This window comes from Caenorhabditis remanei, chromosome IV, assembly GCF_010183535.1.
Source record: "Caenorhabditis remanei strain PX506 chromosome IV, whole genome shotgun sequence".
In the NCBI taxonomy this organism is placed as follows: domain Eukaryota; kingdom Metazoa; phylum Nematoda; class Chromadorea; order Rhabditida; family Rhabditidae; genus Caenorhabditis; species Caenorhabditis remanei.
In genome coordinates this window covers 19,262,087-19,280,131 of record NC_071331.1, presented here as the reverse complement: position 1 = coordinate 19,280,131, position 18,045 = coordinate 19,262,087, and the positions used below count along the sequence as shown (strand labels likewise).

General features: G+C 34.8%; 5 protein-coding genes across 5 annotated transcripts; all 5 read left to right on the top strand.

Annotated features, from left to right (window-relative positions):
* Positions 1-1,517: 1,517 nt before the first annotated feature.
* GCK72_015233 (uncharacterized protein) lies at positions 1,518-4,269 on the top strand (the record flags this gene model as incomplete). The annotated part of the gene is made up of 5 exons (XM_053730717.1): positions 1,518-1,564; positions 1,632-1,780; positions 2,118-2,218; positions 2,444-2,579; positions 4,139-4,269. The coding sequence occupies 5 exons, from the start codon at positions 1,518-1,520 to the stop codon at positions 4,267-4,269; spliced, it is 564 nt and encodes a 187-aa protein (XP_053585489.1).
* Positions 4,270-5,430: 1,161 nt separating this feature from the next.
* Positions 5,431-6,282, top strand: GCK72_015232 (uncharacterized protein; the record flags this gene model as incomplete). The annotated part of the gene is made up of 3 exons (XM_053730716.1): positions 5,431-5,640; positions 5,828-5,923; positions 6,007-6,282. The coding sequence occupies 3 exons, from the start codon at positions 5,431-5,433 to the stop codon at positions 6,280-6,282; spliced, it is 582 nt and encodes a 193-aa protein (XP_053585488.1).
* Positions 6,283-8,077: 1,795 nt separating this feature from the next.
* GCK72_015231 (uncharacterized protein) lies at positions 8,078-12,313 on the top strand (the record flags this gene model as incomplete). The annotated part of the gene is made up of 10 exons (XM_053730715.1): positions 8,078-8,159; positions 8,438-8,522; positions 9,284-9,432; positions 10,402-10,514; positions 10,578-10,709; positions 10,755-10,890; positions 10,934-11,096; positions 11,177-11,387; positions 11,853-11,990; positions 12,038-12,313. 10 exons carry the CDS (start codon positions 8,078-8,080, stop codon positions 12,311-12,313), a joined length of 1,485 nt encoding a protein of 494 aa, XP_053585487.1.
* Positions 12,314-14,223: 1,910 nt separating this feature from the next.
* On the top strand, positions 14,224-14,707 carry GCK72_015230 (uncharacterized protein; the record flags this gene model as incomplete). Its single annotated transcript, XM_053730714.1, has 3 exons — positions 14,224-14,312; positions 14,406-14,508; positions 14,555-14,707. 3 exons carry the CDS (start codon positions 14,224-14,226, stop codon positions 14,705-14,707), a joined length of 345 nt encoding a protein of 114 aa, XP_053585486.1.
* Positions 14,708-16,149: 1,442 nt separating this feature from the next.
* On the top strand, positions 16,150-17,765 carry GCK72_015229 (uncharacterized protein; the record flags this gene model as incomplete). The annotated part of the gene is made up of 5 exons (XM_053730713.1): positions 16,150-16,284; positions 16,334-16,468; positions 16,605-16,862; positions 16,908-17,027; positions 17,655-17,765. 5 exons carry the CDS (start codon positions 16,150-16,152, stop codon positions 17,763-17,765), a joined length of 759 nt encoding a protein of 252 aa, XP_053585485.1.
* Positions 17,766-18,045: the final 280 nt, after the last annotated feature.

The following is an 18,045-nucleotide window of genomic DNA, read 5'->3' as shown; positions in this document are numbered from 1 at the left end:
TCATTCTTTTTCAAAGTTCGTGAAAAAACATAACTAAAACCCAACTTTTTCGTTCAAAGTACTGCAAATTTGGGGATTTTCGTGTAATTTTATCCGAGGAAGTGTTAGTTTGGTTGAAAATTATTCACTTAAAAGTTGAACAAATATTCGGACGAACAGGTTGGAAAATATAGGCGCACCCTCTATTAGAAGCGCCCCTGTAATAGAGGCGCATCTGCGAACGGGGGTTGAAAAATAGAGGCGCATGCGCTTCTATTACAGTTTTTACGGTACGCTGAAATTCTCATAAATTCGTTTTTCGGAAAGAAATTACGAAGAGATAATCTAAATCAATATTTGTCAACGACTTTACTATTCATACACACTTTGAAACAGTATTCAAATCAGTTTCGAAAAATTCATAACTCTGCTACTTGTAAATTTCTTTGCCAATCACCCCCAAACGTAACCACTAACCATACGCAGCTGCACCAAGCAGAATTCTTTGAATCGTGGAGTCCAAATCCAATTTTGCCATGACGCGTGGAACGTCTAACACAACAAAATGAACTTTTTGGTTTTTAAAACCATTCCGCTTGAAAATGGAACACGTTGAATTTTTTTTTGTTTGATTTGTTGATCTCTGTTTCAACAAAACACAAAAAAAGAGAGTGAGAAAATAAATAATACTTCTCTTTCTTTCCTCTTCCGTGTTCTCTTCCACTTTAGTCACTTGAAACAGAAAAAGGATTGGAAAACAAATTTCGATTCTTGTGATACATATATCTCTCATTTCATTTCGATAGGAATTGCTGTTTCAAAAATTATTTTTCTGATTAGTTTCTCGATATTTTTGCTTTATTTCTTTGATTTGTTGTACTGGAAACGGAGGAATCTGCCACCAGGTAAGAATCTCATGTTGTAGGAAATTATTAGAAAGTCACATTGATTGAAAACACTGAAGAGAATTAGAATAATTTGTCTGAAACATTAAAAATATTCTGAAAGTCCGGGAGTAAACCTGATTAGCCTGAAAAAGTCTCCCAAAAAATCAAATTTCCCCTGAAACAGTAAATTTAAACATTTTATTTGTATCATACTTTTCAAGGCACGGTTTCAAAAATGAACCAATTTTCTCAATTTTTCATCGGAAATGTGACCATTGTTCATAATTTTTTCTAATTCTGAATGATAAAATTTTACTTTCTCGCGAAAAAAATTCGAAAAACTTGAATTTTGAAATTTGGCGCCAAGTGCCCGGTCTTTGGGCCAGGTTTAAAGCTCGAGTCTTGACAAGTATGATTTTTACCGAGTAATATCATCATTGTACTGAAAAAGAAACAATTATTTTGAAAATTACTGCTGAAACAGAGAATTTTTAGATGGCAAATTGAATATGGTGTCGAAGAAATATCAAACTATGTAGTAGAAAAACTTTTTGAAAAAATAATAAAATTGCTCATTGAAACAGTAATATTTCCAAAAATTAGATTCTTGCAGGACCCACTCCTCTCCCAATCACTGGAAATCTCTATTTGATGACAGATGACGTGAAGCCGGGATACAAAATTTATCAGAATTTGAAGTGAGTTGTCTATTAGCTAACATAAATCATCCAAAGTTTGAAAAATTTCTTGAAATTGATGCTGCAGAGACCAATACGGACCGGTATTCACATTTTGGTTGGCTAATCTTCCGATGGTTACAGTAACTGACTGGAAATTAATCAAACAGCATTTTATAAAAGATGGAGCGAACTTTGTGGGAAGACCAGAGTTTCCGATTAATATTGAGATTAGGAGTAAGACATAAATCAGTTTTATTGTAAAGGTTTCAGTTTGATAGAATCGTTAAAACAGGAAATTTTATTTTAAGTTAATTGAAGATGCCAACTAAACGTAACCAAACAGTGATGGTAATTATAATTGATTATTAATATTGTGAAACAGAATAAATATTCTTTGACGGGTGAAAATCCCTAATAAAATCGCCCTTATAGAATTCTACATTATTTTTGCCCAGAAACAGCAAAAAATATAATCAGGTTCAATTAATGAAGCGCTGAAGCACTAGCTATTCTAATTTTTAAAACAGATAATTATTGAATTTATTTTTCAAATTTCCAGAAGGACCTTAAGGAATTGTGGAGTCTCATGGAGATCGATGGGTTCAACAGAGAAGATTCGCATTACATGTTCTGAGAGATTTTGGATTGGGAAAGAATTTGATGGAGGAGAAAGTGAGCTTCTGATACAATTATGGAGGGAAACTTGTTTCTTTTTCAGGTGCTGAGTGAAGTGACTGCAATGATTGAAAGCGTCCGGAAAAACAAGGAAGATACTGACTTGCGAACTTTATTTGACGCTTCAGTGGGATCGGTTCAATAATTTGTTGTTTGGATACCGATATGATGAGGTATATTTTCAGAGATTAAGAGTTCGGAAGAATAGGCAGATAATTTCAGACAAATATGGAAGAGTTTCTGGAATTGAAGAATCTAATGGACAAACATTTCAAACTAACCGCTGAGCCTATTGGTGCAATGCTCATTATGTATCCATGGATTGGAAAATTGCCGATTTTGAGTCATTATAAGAAAAGTGGGTAGGACAATTTTTTTTGGAAACTACTAAATTTTTTTGCAACCAAGCATTTTCAAACCGGTGATTCAAATTGTTTCATTGGACCTAGATTTCGAAACGATTGGATAATTCAATTAAATAAACTCTAAAACAGCAGTACAGGGTGCGGCATAAATACTGATACAAATGTTTGGGTCTGCTCTGGTTCAGGCACATAACTCCAGGCGCATCCAAATATATGCTATGTTATCAGTTTTTATCTATTTTTTAAGTTTTCAAAGTAACAGATTGTAATTTTCATTTTTACGGTGGTGGCAACACTTCTTCTTCACCCAGCTCTAGCATCGACTGTATCAGTGTGTGTGGAAAGCATTTTTCTGAGTTTCAAGAAGGCAAGAGTGCCGCAAATGCAGGTCTTCAGAAAAATAAAATGTAGGGAGTGTATTGCCATATTCAAGACCTTTTTGAAAAACATATTCACAGTATTTGTTTCAGCTCCGCCCTGGATATACTCCGGCAAATAGAGGATCAGGTCCAATTTGGACCGGAGCGTGAGAAAAGTAGTCTACGGCTTTGAAATTTCCACAAAAATAGTCAAATGAGATATGAAATTAAAGCTGAATACTTTTTCATTATATTCTCAAAAAATCACCGTCCTAGTGTAAAAACTCAGGATTTTGTGAACGTTGATAGCTCATGAGGTCCTCCTTGGCACGCATGAAATCACTAATTTGATCCCAGGGTTTACTCATGAATATTACTCACCATAAAAACGGACTAGAACATTAAAAACAAAACGAATGTTGCAATACACTTATGGGTATTCTGTTAGAACAGAAAATTTTTTGATGAGGCTTGAGATCCACCTTCTGTCCCGGTTTTAGTCAGAAGGTATCCGTTTAGCTACACTTTTTACATTTTGGTTCATCCAGGAACCAAAATTAATCCGAAACCCTATTTCAAGGTTGGAATTTATTGCTAGGCCCGTTTTCTTCTTGAAAATAATTTCTGGGCATTCTAGAAAGTCGAAGCGCCTGTTCACCGCTCCAAACTACCTAACAGTCATTCAGAGACGATTTTGCGGAGTTCACCTGGCTGTCGAAATGAGTGCCTGTCTCGCCAATACGCGATTTTATCAAAGTTTCAAAGTGGGAATATCAGACCCAGAGAGTTTCTTAACAAAAAAAGTTTAGTTCGAATTCTCTGAATTGTTTTCTGTATAAGTCCTGAGACGCTGAATTCGTCAACTGCCTCCGTGCCTAGGTCGTATCTACCCGAAGAGATTGAGAGCTGTAATTCAGGAGGAAGGAGGGCGAATCAAAAACCATCATTGAATATCTTTTCTGTAGTGAATGAATAAATTTTTGTTGAAAAGGAAAAGATGTTTGGATGTTTTTGAAAAAAGTTATAACGTTTTTCGCGTGTATCACTATTTATGCCGCACCCTGTAGAATTGAACAAACTTTATGCTACTTATTCGCAATATATATTACTGTTTCAAAACTTTTTCTAATGTCAATTCTGTCATCTTTAGTGGATGTTTTGCGGTTTCCCATGGTTTCCCACAAATATTTCAGTTATGACCGACAGTTGGGAAGGACTTCTTAAAATGTTTCGGAAGCAAGCAGAAGAGAAATTGGCGACGATTGACTATGATTCAGATGAATATTCGGATTACGTTGAAGCATTTGGAATGAGAGAAACATGAGCATGAGGAGGGATTTGGAGGTTTTGAGTGAGGTTTTTTGGAGCTATCTTTGCTGAACTATTGAAATTCATGAAAACTTATTATTGAATTGAAGAATTGTGAAACAGTAAAAACATCGGACAAATTAGAAAATTATAAGTTTATAAGTTTGAAAGAGACGTTCCAGATCTAACCGTTTGAAAACCAAGACATTTGGTAACGCTGACACTAGACATTTCGAAACCAGACAGTTCAAAACCAAACGCTTTCAGTTTTCACTTGGAACAGCGTCCCGTGTTTTAGTATTATTTTGCGTTTAATCTCTTACTTTCTGGGATTCTAACTGTATTCTTTCAAAATGTCTCAGGTTTCCAAACATCTGGGTTGAAACGTTCGGAGCATTCTGAAAAAAAAGTAATAAACGGGCAAGGGATTGATTGAAAAAAATAAGTTGGTCGAAAACTTTAAAACAATTTGAAACAGTACCTTCAAGCATGTCAAATTGAGTTTAAGCCATTCAAATTTTCCGATATTTCTTTTATTCATTGAACTCTTACTTGTACTTTCATAAAATTTTTCTTTTTCTCCTCCACGATTCACGAAATTGTAATAAATAAATAAATTAATTAAACATGACACAGGAACTGTTAGACAATGTCTAGTTTTATCAAGTAATCCTGAAGTAAGCAGTTTAAGAAAAAAGTTTGAAACATGAAAAAAAAACTTCCGCATGTACATTCTTTTCCCACTTTTTATTCCAAACAACCTTGAAATAGTTGGGAAATTTGAGAACACGGAACAACAAAAAGCACTTTCAAAACAGTCATTAGACTTTTCAAAACATAACAACTATTCACTGAAACAGTAACCAATTCTTATATTTTCAGAATGAAAAAACTGGATAGTTTTGCAGTTATTTATTTCTGATACCAGGCTTCAAGAAGAGTTTTTTAAATTACATTCTGAATTGATTTGTATCAAAAAATTTTTATAGCAATGTACCTTGCCAGTGTTGCTGTATTCAAATGTTGAGCACTTTCAGATTTTGAGAAACAGTAGAAAATTATTCTAAACCTTTGTTTTTTAAAGAATAGATCCAAAATTATCCAACCAAAATTTTCTTGAAGACAAATCATTTTCCATTTTTCTCGAAACAGTAACCAATTCCTACATATTTTCAGAATGGAACAACTGGACAGTGTATGTTTTGATCTATGGGTGGCTGGAATGGAAACAACTTCAAATACTCTCTATTGGTCACTTTTATATGTTCTTCTGAATCCAAAAGTACTCGAGAAAGTATATGAAGAATTGGATACAAAGATTGGAAGTGATCGGATTATTACAACTACAGATCGACCGAATCTCAATTATATCAATGCGACTATTAATGTGGGTTTGAACAAAAAGTTACGGTTTCCGCTGATATTGAAAAATTTCTCAAAAAATGTTTTTCTTTAATTAGCATTGATTGATAATGACAATATGCTTATGGAACGAAAATTATTCCATTTCAAGGAATCCTCAAAACGTTTTCTTGTTTTTTTTTCAATGCTGAATCACTATTAAACATTTCCAGGAATCCCAACGTCTGGCCAATCTCCTCCCAATGAATATCTCCAGAACCACCGCGTGTGACATGGAAATTGGAGGATACGGTATCCCTAAGGGTACAGTAATCACCCCACAGATTTGTACAGTACTCTATGATCCTGAGGTAGCGTTTTAAGTCTACCTTCTCACCCAGTTGAATTTCAGATATTCCCAGAACCATATGAATTCCGTCCGGAGAGATTTCTGGAGAGTGATGGAAGTCTGAAAAAAGTGGAAGAACTCGTACCGTTCTCAATCGGAAAACGACAATGTCTTGGAGAAGGACTCGCTCGAATAGAATTATTCTTGTTCTTTTCCAATTTATTCAACAAATTTCATATTCAATTTCACGAGTCTAATCCGAGTCCCAGTATTGAGAAGGATTGTGGTGTGACGATGAAGGCGAAAAATCTCAGAGTTGTGATGAAGGAGAGATATTGAGTGGAAGCCGTGAAATATTTCAGCATGTCAATTACTCTAGTTAAACAATTTTTGAAGCAGTTCTGTAGTATTTTCTGATTAAGTTGGTCCATTATTATAAACAATTTGTATTCAATTCAAAATCTCATTCACCACAAAACATGGAAAAAAAAGTACTGCTTCAAATATAATTGTTAAGATTATCAGTTCAGAGAAAAAATGTTTTGTTTTTGGCGGTACTTCAGATTTATTTTCAACTGGGGAATTGACAAAATCCACAGATTATCAACATAACCTTTCGAACCAAAAATACTCTATATTTCAGAGTAGATTATTATCAAAGCAACTCAATTACCATAGTTATAATAGTAACTCGATTGATTTGCTATGATTAGATTTATTTTATTTTTTTCTGTTTCAACTGAGATTCTTAAAAAATCCCTTTTTTGAATTTCTGCTACGTCTAATACTCTCGCTTCGGGAATGTCAAAACCCGACTTGCAAAATTTCAGGTCTGCCCGCAGGCCGGCCCGATCGGCCCGGATTGGAAAATTTGAACTTTTTTCACTACAATTTTTTGCAAAACTTTATTTTCTGAAAATTTTCTATATTTTTTCACAAGCATATTCCTCAAAAACCTTTCAACCTACAAAATATTGATCTTAAGAATTTTTTTCGAAAAAATTGCATTTTTTCAGTACTGAAGGGCCTATCCGTTGCAAGTCTGGTCAAAACAAATACTTTTTTCCTCTTTGTTCATTTTTTCTGTCTCCTCTCAAAACATTGATCTGGTTACAAGTTAAGTTCTGTTTTACTAACTTCGCAGTTATTCCAGGTTAAAATCCTTTTGTGGATAACATTTTCTTTTCTGTGACTACAAAAATTATTTAATATAGCCAATGTGAGAAAATCTTCTAATCCTCCTACACCTTTTAACTTTGACACCGCAGGAAAAATTTACTGTTTCAGTTGTTATATACTATTTTGCAGGTTTGGAAAATGTTGTTACGCCGAAATTTATTGTATTCATGCGTCAAACACCCTTTTGCTAAAAAAATTCTTAGAACTTCTATTGCGAGTCGGTTCTCTTTTTTTTTTAGAACTTTTTGATCCTTTTTCCTATTCGGTTCAAAACATTTATCAGACGTAATCCAACGTACACCATAATCCGTTAAATGTAGTGTGAGTGTCAAAGCAAAGAATTCGATAGTTGGGATAAAAACAGATATTAAATTCTAAAAATGTACTCATCTTCTCATGAAAGTGATTTGCAGGAAAAAAAGTTGATGAACTTTCTGCTCCTCAAATTTTTGTTGAACTTGGCAATATGAAACAAAAAAGTTACCGTTTCCAATATTAATTCATTATTTACAGGCTAGGAAAATGTTGGGAAATTTTCAAACATACCGATTCAGAACACATTAAACCAAAAGTACCCGTTTCAGCCTTTCAATTAATTACAATGTATCAATTTTCTCTGCTTCCATGTATCAGTTTCTAAAAAATCATACAGTGCGCTTCACATTTTTTGAAATTTCATTTTCTGGTGTCTAAATGTTCCTTTTTCCCTCAAAACATTGTTCTAGCCCCGCCTCCTTTCATGGTTTGTACGTGTTGAAGGGGAGACACACTCGTGGTTTGTGACACTGATAGAGAAATAGTGTAGAGTGGAGGAGAGAGTGCAGAGAAAAAGAGAAGTATTTGTTTGTCATTCTATTTCTCTCTCTCTTTCTCACTAATTCTATATAAATACACATGAGTTCTGTTATTTTGGTTCACCAGTTTTTAGTTTTTCTGTCAAAAGTTCAAGTCCAAAATGATATTTCTCATTCTTGGTGTTCTAACCCTACTGTATTTATTTCATCTATTCTACTGGAAAAGAAGAAATTTGCCACCAGGTGAGCATTTGTAAGAATAAGAACGTAGTATGGAAGAGTTTAAGCAAATTTCATAAGACGCGGAGCAACCAGAAATAGCTATAATAGATTTGAGATGTCACTGAAACATTGGATTTTAAGTTATACAAACACATTAATATTTTGCAAAAGTACGAGTAATAACTTTCAATTTCGAAACAGTAAGTTTTTTTCTTGTTATTTTTCACTGGAGCATCGATTATTTTTCAAAATTTCGCAGCCTTCCGATTTGCTCTTATGGATTTCTAAACAATGTTCAGGCCCTCTACCCCTTCCTCTGCTTGGAAATCTTCATTTGTTCACTGAGGACGTCAAACCAGGATACAAATTATGGGAAAAGTTGAGGTGAGAAAATGAAAACATTTGAAATTCCTCAGTCATTATTGTCGCGACAAAAAAGTTCCGACATTTTTTACCGACGCGTGTTTGCGGACTTAGTGCTAAATTATTAAATTTTGTACTGAGTCCGCAAACACACGTCGGTTAAAAATGTCGGAACTTTTTTATTTCGATAATAGTCAGTCATTGAAAATCGTAAACATAAATATACTTTGAAACGGAAAAATGTAATAGCAAATTAAATTGCAATGAAGTGCAGAACATTTGTCGTAAAAAAAGTTAAGGGCGTCAAAATGTCTCGCTCTACCGGGCTCTCATTTTTCACTATTTTACTTTGCGAGCGCCGGGTAGATTCAGGCAAAAAAAATTTATAAAAATTCCTAAACACTTCCCTCGCCCTTTTAGACAAATCATTATATTCCGTATCTTTCATAGAAATTTTGTCAAGTATCAAATATATATGTATCACTTATAATATACAGTTAGCGGACTGAGAAGATACGCATACAATATTTGAAATTTTTGAAACAGGAATGTTAAAAATTTCAAAAGTATAACAAATAGTGCTTGGGTTTTTTGCTGATACTGTTTACAATTACATATCTGTGGTTCGGATGATAATGCTCAGAAATCTTGCTGTCAATTAAAATAAAAAGAAACCATCATAGAAAGAAACAATTATGGAAGCTGTAAAACACAACTTCTATTACATTTCCCTGAAACAGAATACTTTTTATCTCCTAACACCTCAAATTCCTCTATTTTAGATCGCAATACGGACCGGTGTACACATTTTGGATGTCCTCCCTTCCCATGGTTTTAGTGACCGACTGGAAATTAATCAAGCAACATTTTATTAAGGATGGAGCGAACTTTGTGGGAAGACCAGAGTTTCCAATTAATATGGAAATCAGGAGTAAGTTTGGAAACAGAAAAAGTAGATGAGGTACAGGGTCTAGTATAGTAATACATATTTTGGGCACTTGGTTATTACATAATTTTTGAGACAGTAACATTTTTATTAAGTGTATTATGATCACTTTGATCACTTTTGATCACTTTTGAAAAAAATGTGAGTTTAAAATGTTTTTTTTAAATTTTGAACATTTTTTACCGTTTTTGAAAACTAGATAACGCGAAGGCACATTTAAGAGCACAGGGTCACAGAATGTCCAAATGAAGCAACTGCGCTCCAAAAAAATTAGCGTAAAATTAGCGCGAAATTCAAAAAAATTATCCAACAAAATTTTTTTTCGTGTATTAAAAATTTGTATTTATCTCTATTTTAATGAATTCGGATTTTTTGTGCAAAGTTTTCTCGAAAATAGCGAGAAAAATGGAAGAAAAGTCAGCTTCATTCGAAAAATTTAACTCCTTATCGTTCGTCTTACTGTGTCCACGTTATCAGGTCCCGCATGCGGGTCGCATTTTGCTGATCGGCGACTCGCTTGGCAATCTGCCAAGTCATGTGCAAACGCGCTTCACTGAGCTTCCGGTTTCGCGGGAAAATTTTTTGAATTCATATGGACAAAATTTGACCCTGTGAAGAGAGCAGTACATCAAATTATTCATTATTCTTAAGAACATTTTTTGAAACAGGACTAATTCATGAAATAGGGAGACTATGAAAAATAACGCATTGCTAGATTTTTTGTGATCGAATTTCCGGTATTTACGTAAGAAAATCGGTCAAAATGAAGTTATTCACAAAAAAAGGCCGTTTTCTGACGAAGTGAAAATAGTAGAGCAAAGTTTCACTTGCGAGATAAATTTTTAAATAATGAAAATGCAGGACGAAATACTTCGACCGAAGAATCAACTCAAAACTAACTAAAAATTTTTAACAAAATTTTTTGAAACTGTAAAACTTATAAAAGATTTCCAGAAGGACCCTACGGTATAATTGATTCTTTTGGAAATCGATGGGTCCAGCAAAGAAGATATGCTATTCATATTCTAAGAGATTTTGGATTGGGGAAGAACTTGATGGAGGAGAAAGTGAGTTTGTTGTCGATTAAATAAAAATTAATTGGAATCAGTAGAAAAATCTCTCATTTTCAGGTTCTGAGTGAAGTGGTTGCGATGATTGAAAGATTGAAAGGAATGAAGGATGATGTGGATATGCAGAGTATTTTCGATGCATCTGTCGGGTCGATTATCAATAATTTAATGTTTGGATATCGGTTTGATGAGGTATGCAGGGTTACTGTAGTTGGAGGAAACGTCTTGTTGTTTCAGAGTAACATGCATGAGTTCCTGGAACTCAAGAAGCGAATGAATAAACATTTCAAAATGGCAGCGGAGCCAATGGCAGGACTTGTTGGAATGTATCCATGGCTAGGAAATTTTCCGTTTTTCAAGCCGTATAAGACAGGTAAGCTCGCATACAAAACATCTGAATAATCATTGGTATTCAGTAATTGTCGATAACTGGACAAGTATGCTGAAAATGTTCCGCGAGCAAGCAGAAGAGAAATTGGCGACGATTGACTATGATTCAGATGAATATTCGGATTATGTTGAGGCATTTCTCAAAGAGAGAAAGAAACACGAACATGAGGAGGGATTCGGGGGGTTCGAGTGAGTGAAAATTGGTTGATTACTGTTAATAAATACATAGAAGTCATCAAATTTATCCGAAACAGCAATATATTTTCCAGAATGGAACAACTGGATAGTGTGTGTTTTGATCTATGGGTGGCTGGAATGGAAACAACTTCAAATACTCTCTATTGGTCACTTTTATATGTTCTTCTAAATCCAAAAGTACTCGAGAAAGTATATGAAGAATTGGATACAAAGATTGGAAGCGATCGGATTATTACAACTACAGATCGACCGAATCTCAATTATATCAATGCTACTATTAATGTGAGTTTGAACAAAAAGTTACTGTTTCAATTGGTATTGAAATATTTCTTCAAAAATTCCATTTTAGTTCCATCTGATTCATAACAATCAAAAAAAAAGAAAAAAGAAAGAGAAAAAATAACTCCAAAATTCTGTTAAATTTTACTGTTTCATTATAACTCAACAACTATCCAAAAACAGAAATAGCCACTTATATGATCTATGACACGATACAGTAATACTTTTTTTAAACATCAAGTTGAATTAAATTTCTTTCTTACGACTACCAAAATGGAAACCAGTTTTTTTCTAAACCCAGAAAATATATCTTAAATCCATAGATTTAAATTTTCGAAAAAGTATATTCGTGTTTTTTGAAAAAATTATACTGTTTCGTGTGAAACACATACTAAGTACTGTTTTATTTACTTTAGTGACTCATTAAACGCTCCTAATATAGTTTATTCTATTTAACTTTGTTTCCAGGAAACCCAACGTCTTGCCAACCTTCTTCCAATGAATCTCCCCCACGCAACGAGCGCCGACGTGGTTATCGCTGGCTACAGTATCCCCAAAGATACAGTAATCATTCCACAAATCAGTTCAGTTATGTATGATCCTGAGGTAACTCTTTAAGATTATAGTACCCCTCCTACTTAATTAAATTTCAGATATTCCCAGAACCATATGAATTCCGACCCGAGAGATTTTTGGAGAGTGATGGAAGTCTCAAGAAAGTGGAAGAACTCGTCCCATTCTCAATCGGAAAACGACAATGTCTTGGAGAAGGACTCGCTCGAATGGAATTATTCTTGTTCTTTTCCAATTTATTCAACAAATTTCATATTCAATTTCACGAGTCTAATCCGAGTCCGAGTGTGAAGAAAGAAATGGGAATTACCATGAAAGCGACCGGATTTAGAGTTACGATGAAGGGGAGAAATTGATGGAATTTTGGAATGAATCTGAATCTTACTAAGAAATTTTCTCAATTCAGTACATTATATTTGAACGAATTGGATATTAAATGCTCTTTATTCAATCGATCTCATAAAAATTTTGTTAGCAGTTAATCACCATATTGAAACATTTCGAATGATGCCGGGACATTGATATAGCTGAAAAAGAATCGTTATGGATTTTTCGAAAAGATTTTCACTTACGTCTCGCTTATCAATCTTTCCGTGACATACACTCTTTTTGAAATGGTGCGACGATTGAATGTGCAGTTGTGTTTGGTCAACAGGTAGAGTTCGTAGCTGGCTGATCCATCACCAACCCCCATTATCGGTACCGCTGATGTCGTGCTTGTATGTGTAATTGGTCTGATCCAGAAGTATGGTTTGAGGCAAATGGTCATTATGGTCTCTGAAACAATCGAGTTAGTCAGAGCCTGAGAAACAGATCAATGAGTAACTTACTGTTCTTCATTGTTCTTCACAACATTTGTAGCAGCATCTCGATGCTACATTTGCACAATCCAACTGTTGAAACTTCAACAAAAACGTGTTCCCGTTTGCTGCAGGAGAGATCCAAATCGACCACGATGGATTTCTAAAATATCGGTTAAATATTAAGAATAAGTGCACCTTCTATTATACCTCAGTTTGCAACAGTTCCAGAAAATTTAGAATTCAAAAAAAATCAGAAGAGAAGCAGGGCAACTAACAGATATTGTCCATTGGAAAAGTGAGAGGAATGAATTGTTCGATGGAGAACCATGTATTTATATTCTCGATTTGTTTGTTCTATTCATCTTTGCTGGCATTCGTGAGAATTTTCTCTCCATTTCTTTCCACATTTTCATTTTATTATCGCCATGCATATGATTCATGGTTGTGTTTGAATCAATATTGAAAGATGAATATAAAAATATTGTTCCACTCGATATATAACAATTTATCGGGGAAATCAATAAAAAATGAAGAAATTATCGTTTTGGATTAAAGAAGGAACATCCCGGAACACTATTAGAAAACGGCTATCTACATTAATTATACTTGAAACAGTATATTATTGTTGAAAACTTGTGAACACTTGAATATAGAGAGTTCCTGTATCAAAGTTTTCTATTAAACGATTGATCGAATCTGTGATATTTTTACTCCCGTTCTTTCTATTATGGTCAGAAAATTAAATTGTTACCGTTTCAGAAGCAATCAAAGCCTCAAGCAATGATATTATTCTTATTGTTCTCTTTTTTCTTTCCAAATTATTTAATTCAAGCTGCCTACTCGCACTCAGTAATGTTGTTTTCATCTTTTCGCCTATGTGGAAGAAAGATTTGGTCAGTTCTCAAAAATGAAACAAAAGATATGTATATATGAAAAGACTAGGAATAAGGGAACACTATTAGAAATCACTGTTTCAAAACTTCAAAAACTGTTGTGGCATGATGAGATTCTCATTGAGTAATTTGTTGAAAACTTTTTTTCACTGTTTCTAAATATCAAGAAGTTATTAGAGAATATGTAGCAATCACTGCTTCTAGAGTACATTGATATAAACGATGCATTCTTCAAGGATTAAAAAAAATTATGAAAATAAGAAAAAAGCAGACCAACAGTTAAATTTATTTTCAAACCGAAACAAAAATATTTTCTGTTTCAGAGAATTTGTATTAAATTTTTTTTTTGTAACTGTGTTTTTATTCACATTACTACACTTCTACAAGATGACAGGTTTAGAAATTTGGCGAATTAGTTTGCGTGGAACTTCTGTATTTTTTCACTGTTTCAATGTAAAGTCAAATTTTTACGTGTTGAACAAAAAACAATATGGTGATTCGTCGCGTAGGATTTTCATTTCCCAATCATAAAAAATCAACAATCGATAATCTCGATTTTTCCATCTAAAAATGACCTCAGCCTCAGCAAAAACCGGTGCTACATCTCAAGTTTCTGCAAGTGGAAGTAAGATTGGAGGGGAGCAGAGTGAAAATTCACAGTGAGTGAGGCTGCAAGTGTGCTCCATTGAAATTGGTGTGCAGTAGAGCGCAGTTGCAACAAAACGTTCATTGCAAGAATGTTTTTGCTTTAGAATCACTCAGCGATCGTTGTACGGAAATGTGAAGCCACCGAAAATGTCGGAAGAGTCGTTACCAAAACCCAATAAAAATTTGGAGCATCTTGAGAGAAAATTGGTAAGTGCGCTCTATTGACAACTCTGTTCCAGTTTGAGTGTTTCAGAAGGGAAGTCTCAGATGTGGTGTCGGATGTCTTGTTGTTGGAGTGATTCTTGCTTCTGGACTCATCTTTTTGGCATTTCTGGCGTTTCGAGAAAATGTAATCTTTCCGGATATTCCGGATATGAAAGAATTTATGACTGTTCATAACGGTTAGAGCGTTTGAATAAATACCTTGAATTGAAATGATACATGTTTTTCATAATTTTGTGAATTCGGTAAAAATCAAAAAAAATTATTCACTGTTTCAATCAAAAATGTAATAAAATCTTATTCACAATATGGTCAGTTTCTTTTAGGAACTTTTATTGAATGTCTTTTTTCTCAGTCCATCTTATCCAAATCATCTGAACCATAATTGAATAATAATAATTATAAAACTGACAATAGTTAGAAGTTACTGTTACAAATTTTATACATTCCATAAAAATGTTCTTCTCGCGGTTCTGAGAAAGATGAGATGTTCTGGAAACACTAACCACCAAAGAATCAGACGTACAGTAGGAGACATAAAAATAACAATAAGTATTGATTTAGCATAAAACGTGAAAATCGCTGAAAAACAAATGAAAAAGTCTCATACCTTTGCTGAAACAGTAAAATTTTTCAAAATTCTAAACATCTTGTTCTGGTTCGGAATAAGTTCTTATTACACTTACTAGGGAAGGTCATGGAGTCAATTCGGAGATATGGAGCGTGACTTGTATTAATGGAAAGCTGAGAAAATGCAGAGTCCAAATATAGGTATATTCAGTTTTTGCCTGCGAGGTCTGGTATTCGAGAAAAACGAGGTCAAAGTTTGGACCGCTGACAAGTCATAACTACTGGCATGCAAAACGGTCCAAACTATGATCTAGTTTCTCTCTAATACCAGACCTCGCGGACAGAAACTGAATAGATAAATTTGGAATCAACGTTTTCATAGCTTGCTTTCCAATAACACAGGTCACGTCACATAACTCCGAACTGACTCCTTCTCTAGTTCTAACTGAAGGTGTTAAAACTTTACTGTTCCAGTGTTTCTTCAAGTCAACTATCGTTATGAATTTAAGTTGATCAAGTGTCTGTTATGATATACTTAATTATATTTTTTGCTGAAACAATAAAGCTGCCGCATGTCTTCTTTTTCAAAATTGATCGTTTTGGATTTTTATTTCCGAGGAGCGCATTCGTCAGTGATATCGCTTTCAATTCATCATCAATATTATTCTGTTTCGATTGAAACAGTAATACTATTGCCTGCGTTTAACCAATTTCCATTATTCTTCTTTATACTCAAAGATTTTCCTCTCTCTATATTTGCTTACGTCGTTCTTCATGTCCTTCATGATGGCCAACGCACTATCTTACTCTAACTTCTATTTGTCTCATGTTTTTACAAACTCTTTCTCAGAGTGAGACATATTATGATGACTCCGTCGACGGTCGACTGGTACGTATGTGTCATTGTCTTGGCCCGTTTCTACATTTCAATGTGAGTTACTTTTTTTCAGCGTCTCCTTTTTCTATATACTCTACTTCATCTTTTTATCCCTCTGTCTCTCCTTATTTCATTTGAATAGTTTCACTAGAATCAATTTTTCCTTTTCAAATTCAAACATGGATTCTGAAGATAATCCTTTTTCTTCTGCTTCCAGACGTCCACCAATCCGTACTATCATAAAAGAAACCATAATTCTCGCTAAACTTCTTCCGAATCGAATCGAATATACCGACTTGACTAGAAGACGAAATGTAAGTTCCCATATACCCAATGTCCTCTAATTATCTTTTTTTAGTCCAGAACGGAGTTTCATTTCGCAGTAAAATAATCTTGAATCACGTCTACAACACCATGACATATTATTCTCACATTCCTCGTCTCACCGGAGATAATTTCGATTTCTTGGTTCGATACTTGGGAGAGGAAAGTAGCAAAGTAAGTTATATGTCTGTATGTCTGCGTTTTTTTTGTGCGTCCGTATGTGTGGCTTCCCGTGATGAGTCAGATTAGCATGTGTATTCATTTCAATGCTTTACTTCCCCCTTTCTTTCAAAAAAATCACTAATTTCAGGTCAAAAAATATCTCGATAACAAACGGAACAGAAGTTCATTGAACTCTAGAAATCTCCAGGACCCAAATCTTGTCAAATCGAGAAACTCTCGTGAAGGCATCTCTATAATTGTCAGCAGAGCAATCAAAATGTTTTCTGGAAGTGATTACAGGCGACTCTTTAACTACATCCACCATCATATCCAAGAGTACGGAGGTTTCATCAATACGGATGACGCTCTGAAGCTGAGTGAGCACACTAGAAAATCTAGAAAAAAGGTTGGAGCAGAATCACATTTAAGAAAATGCTCTGATTTTTTTCAGATAAGCTCGTACTTCTCACGTGTTCGAAACTTGTTGTCGACGAAGAGTCAATCGACGTCATCTGGATCTATTGTACAAGTGGAATCGAATGAGGATTCTGATATTGATTTGGCTCCGGTGGTAAAGGAAACTACTGTCGAAAAAATAAAGTTTCGACAAGGATTTCAAAAAAAAATTTCGCGGGCTGGAACACGCAAGCGCATAAAGTTCTGGGCGGAGCTTAAATCTGCAAGCGGCGCGGTTCTTAATTTGAAAAAAGCAACTGAAATTAGAAATGCGGCGATTGCAGTTTAAGCTCCGCCCAGAACTTTATGCGCTTGCGTGTTCCAGCCCGCGAAATTTTTTTTTGAAATCCTTGTCGAAACTTTATTTTTTCGACAGTATTGGTAGAATTGAGGAGACTATCAATGAAGTTGTGAATAACGAATCGATAACCACTTCCTTTTCTTTTCAATGATTGTAACATTTTCGCAGTATCATTCTTATATATAAAAGACAAGTGGTGTTTGTCTGTTTGTCTGAGGCACTGTCCGCAGCGGTTTTGGAAAGAGAAGAGAAACTGAGCCAGCGGGCAAAACCGAACTGGCGTGCTTTGGACAGCGACAGCCGCTTTAGACCACTCGGCCATGCGGGCACGTTTGAGAGAGGGTGGCCACGTGAATGAGGAGAGCCGACTGAATCGCCGAAGGCGAGGCAGATAGGCTGGTTATATGATAACCAGAAAAAATAAAATTTAATGTTTTCCAGGCTTCTGCTTGTGTAAAAAAAAACAGAAAAAAAAACTCGCAGAAGAAAGCCAAACATTACATCACCACCTTAGTTCAATATAGCCCTAAAGAAGTTTACACGGAACAGTGAAAATGTATTTTAGTTTTTCCATAAATTTGATTACGGACTTTGGATTGTATAGAATAGCGCTCGAAATAGGACGAGTTGGGACGTCCCGCGTCCCCGTCCCGTGCGTCCCGAATTGTCATAAAACGGTTAAAACTGAACGTATATTTTAGAAACTTTGGGAATCGTGTCCTCAATTATGTCTTCAGATTCTGTGAAAGTTTCACTGTTTTCCGACAAAAACTGACAGTTTTCTAAAATTCCCGGAAAAAAGTGGGACGCCCCATTTCGAGCCCTAGTATAG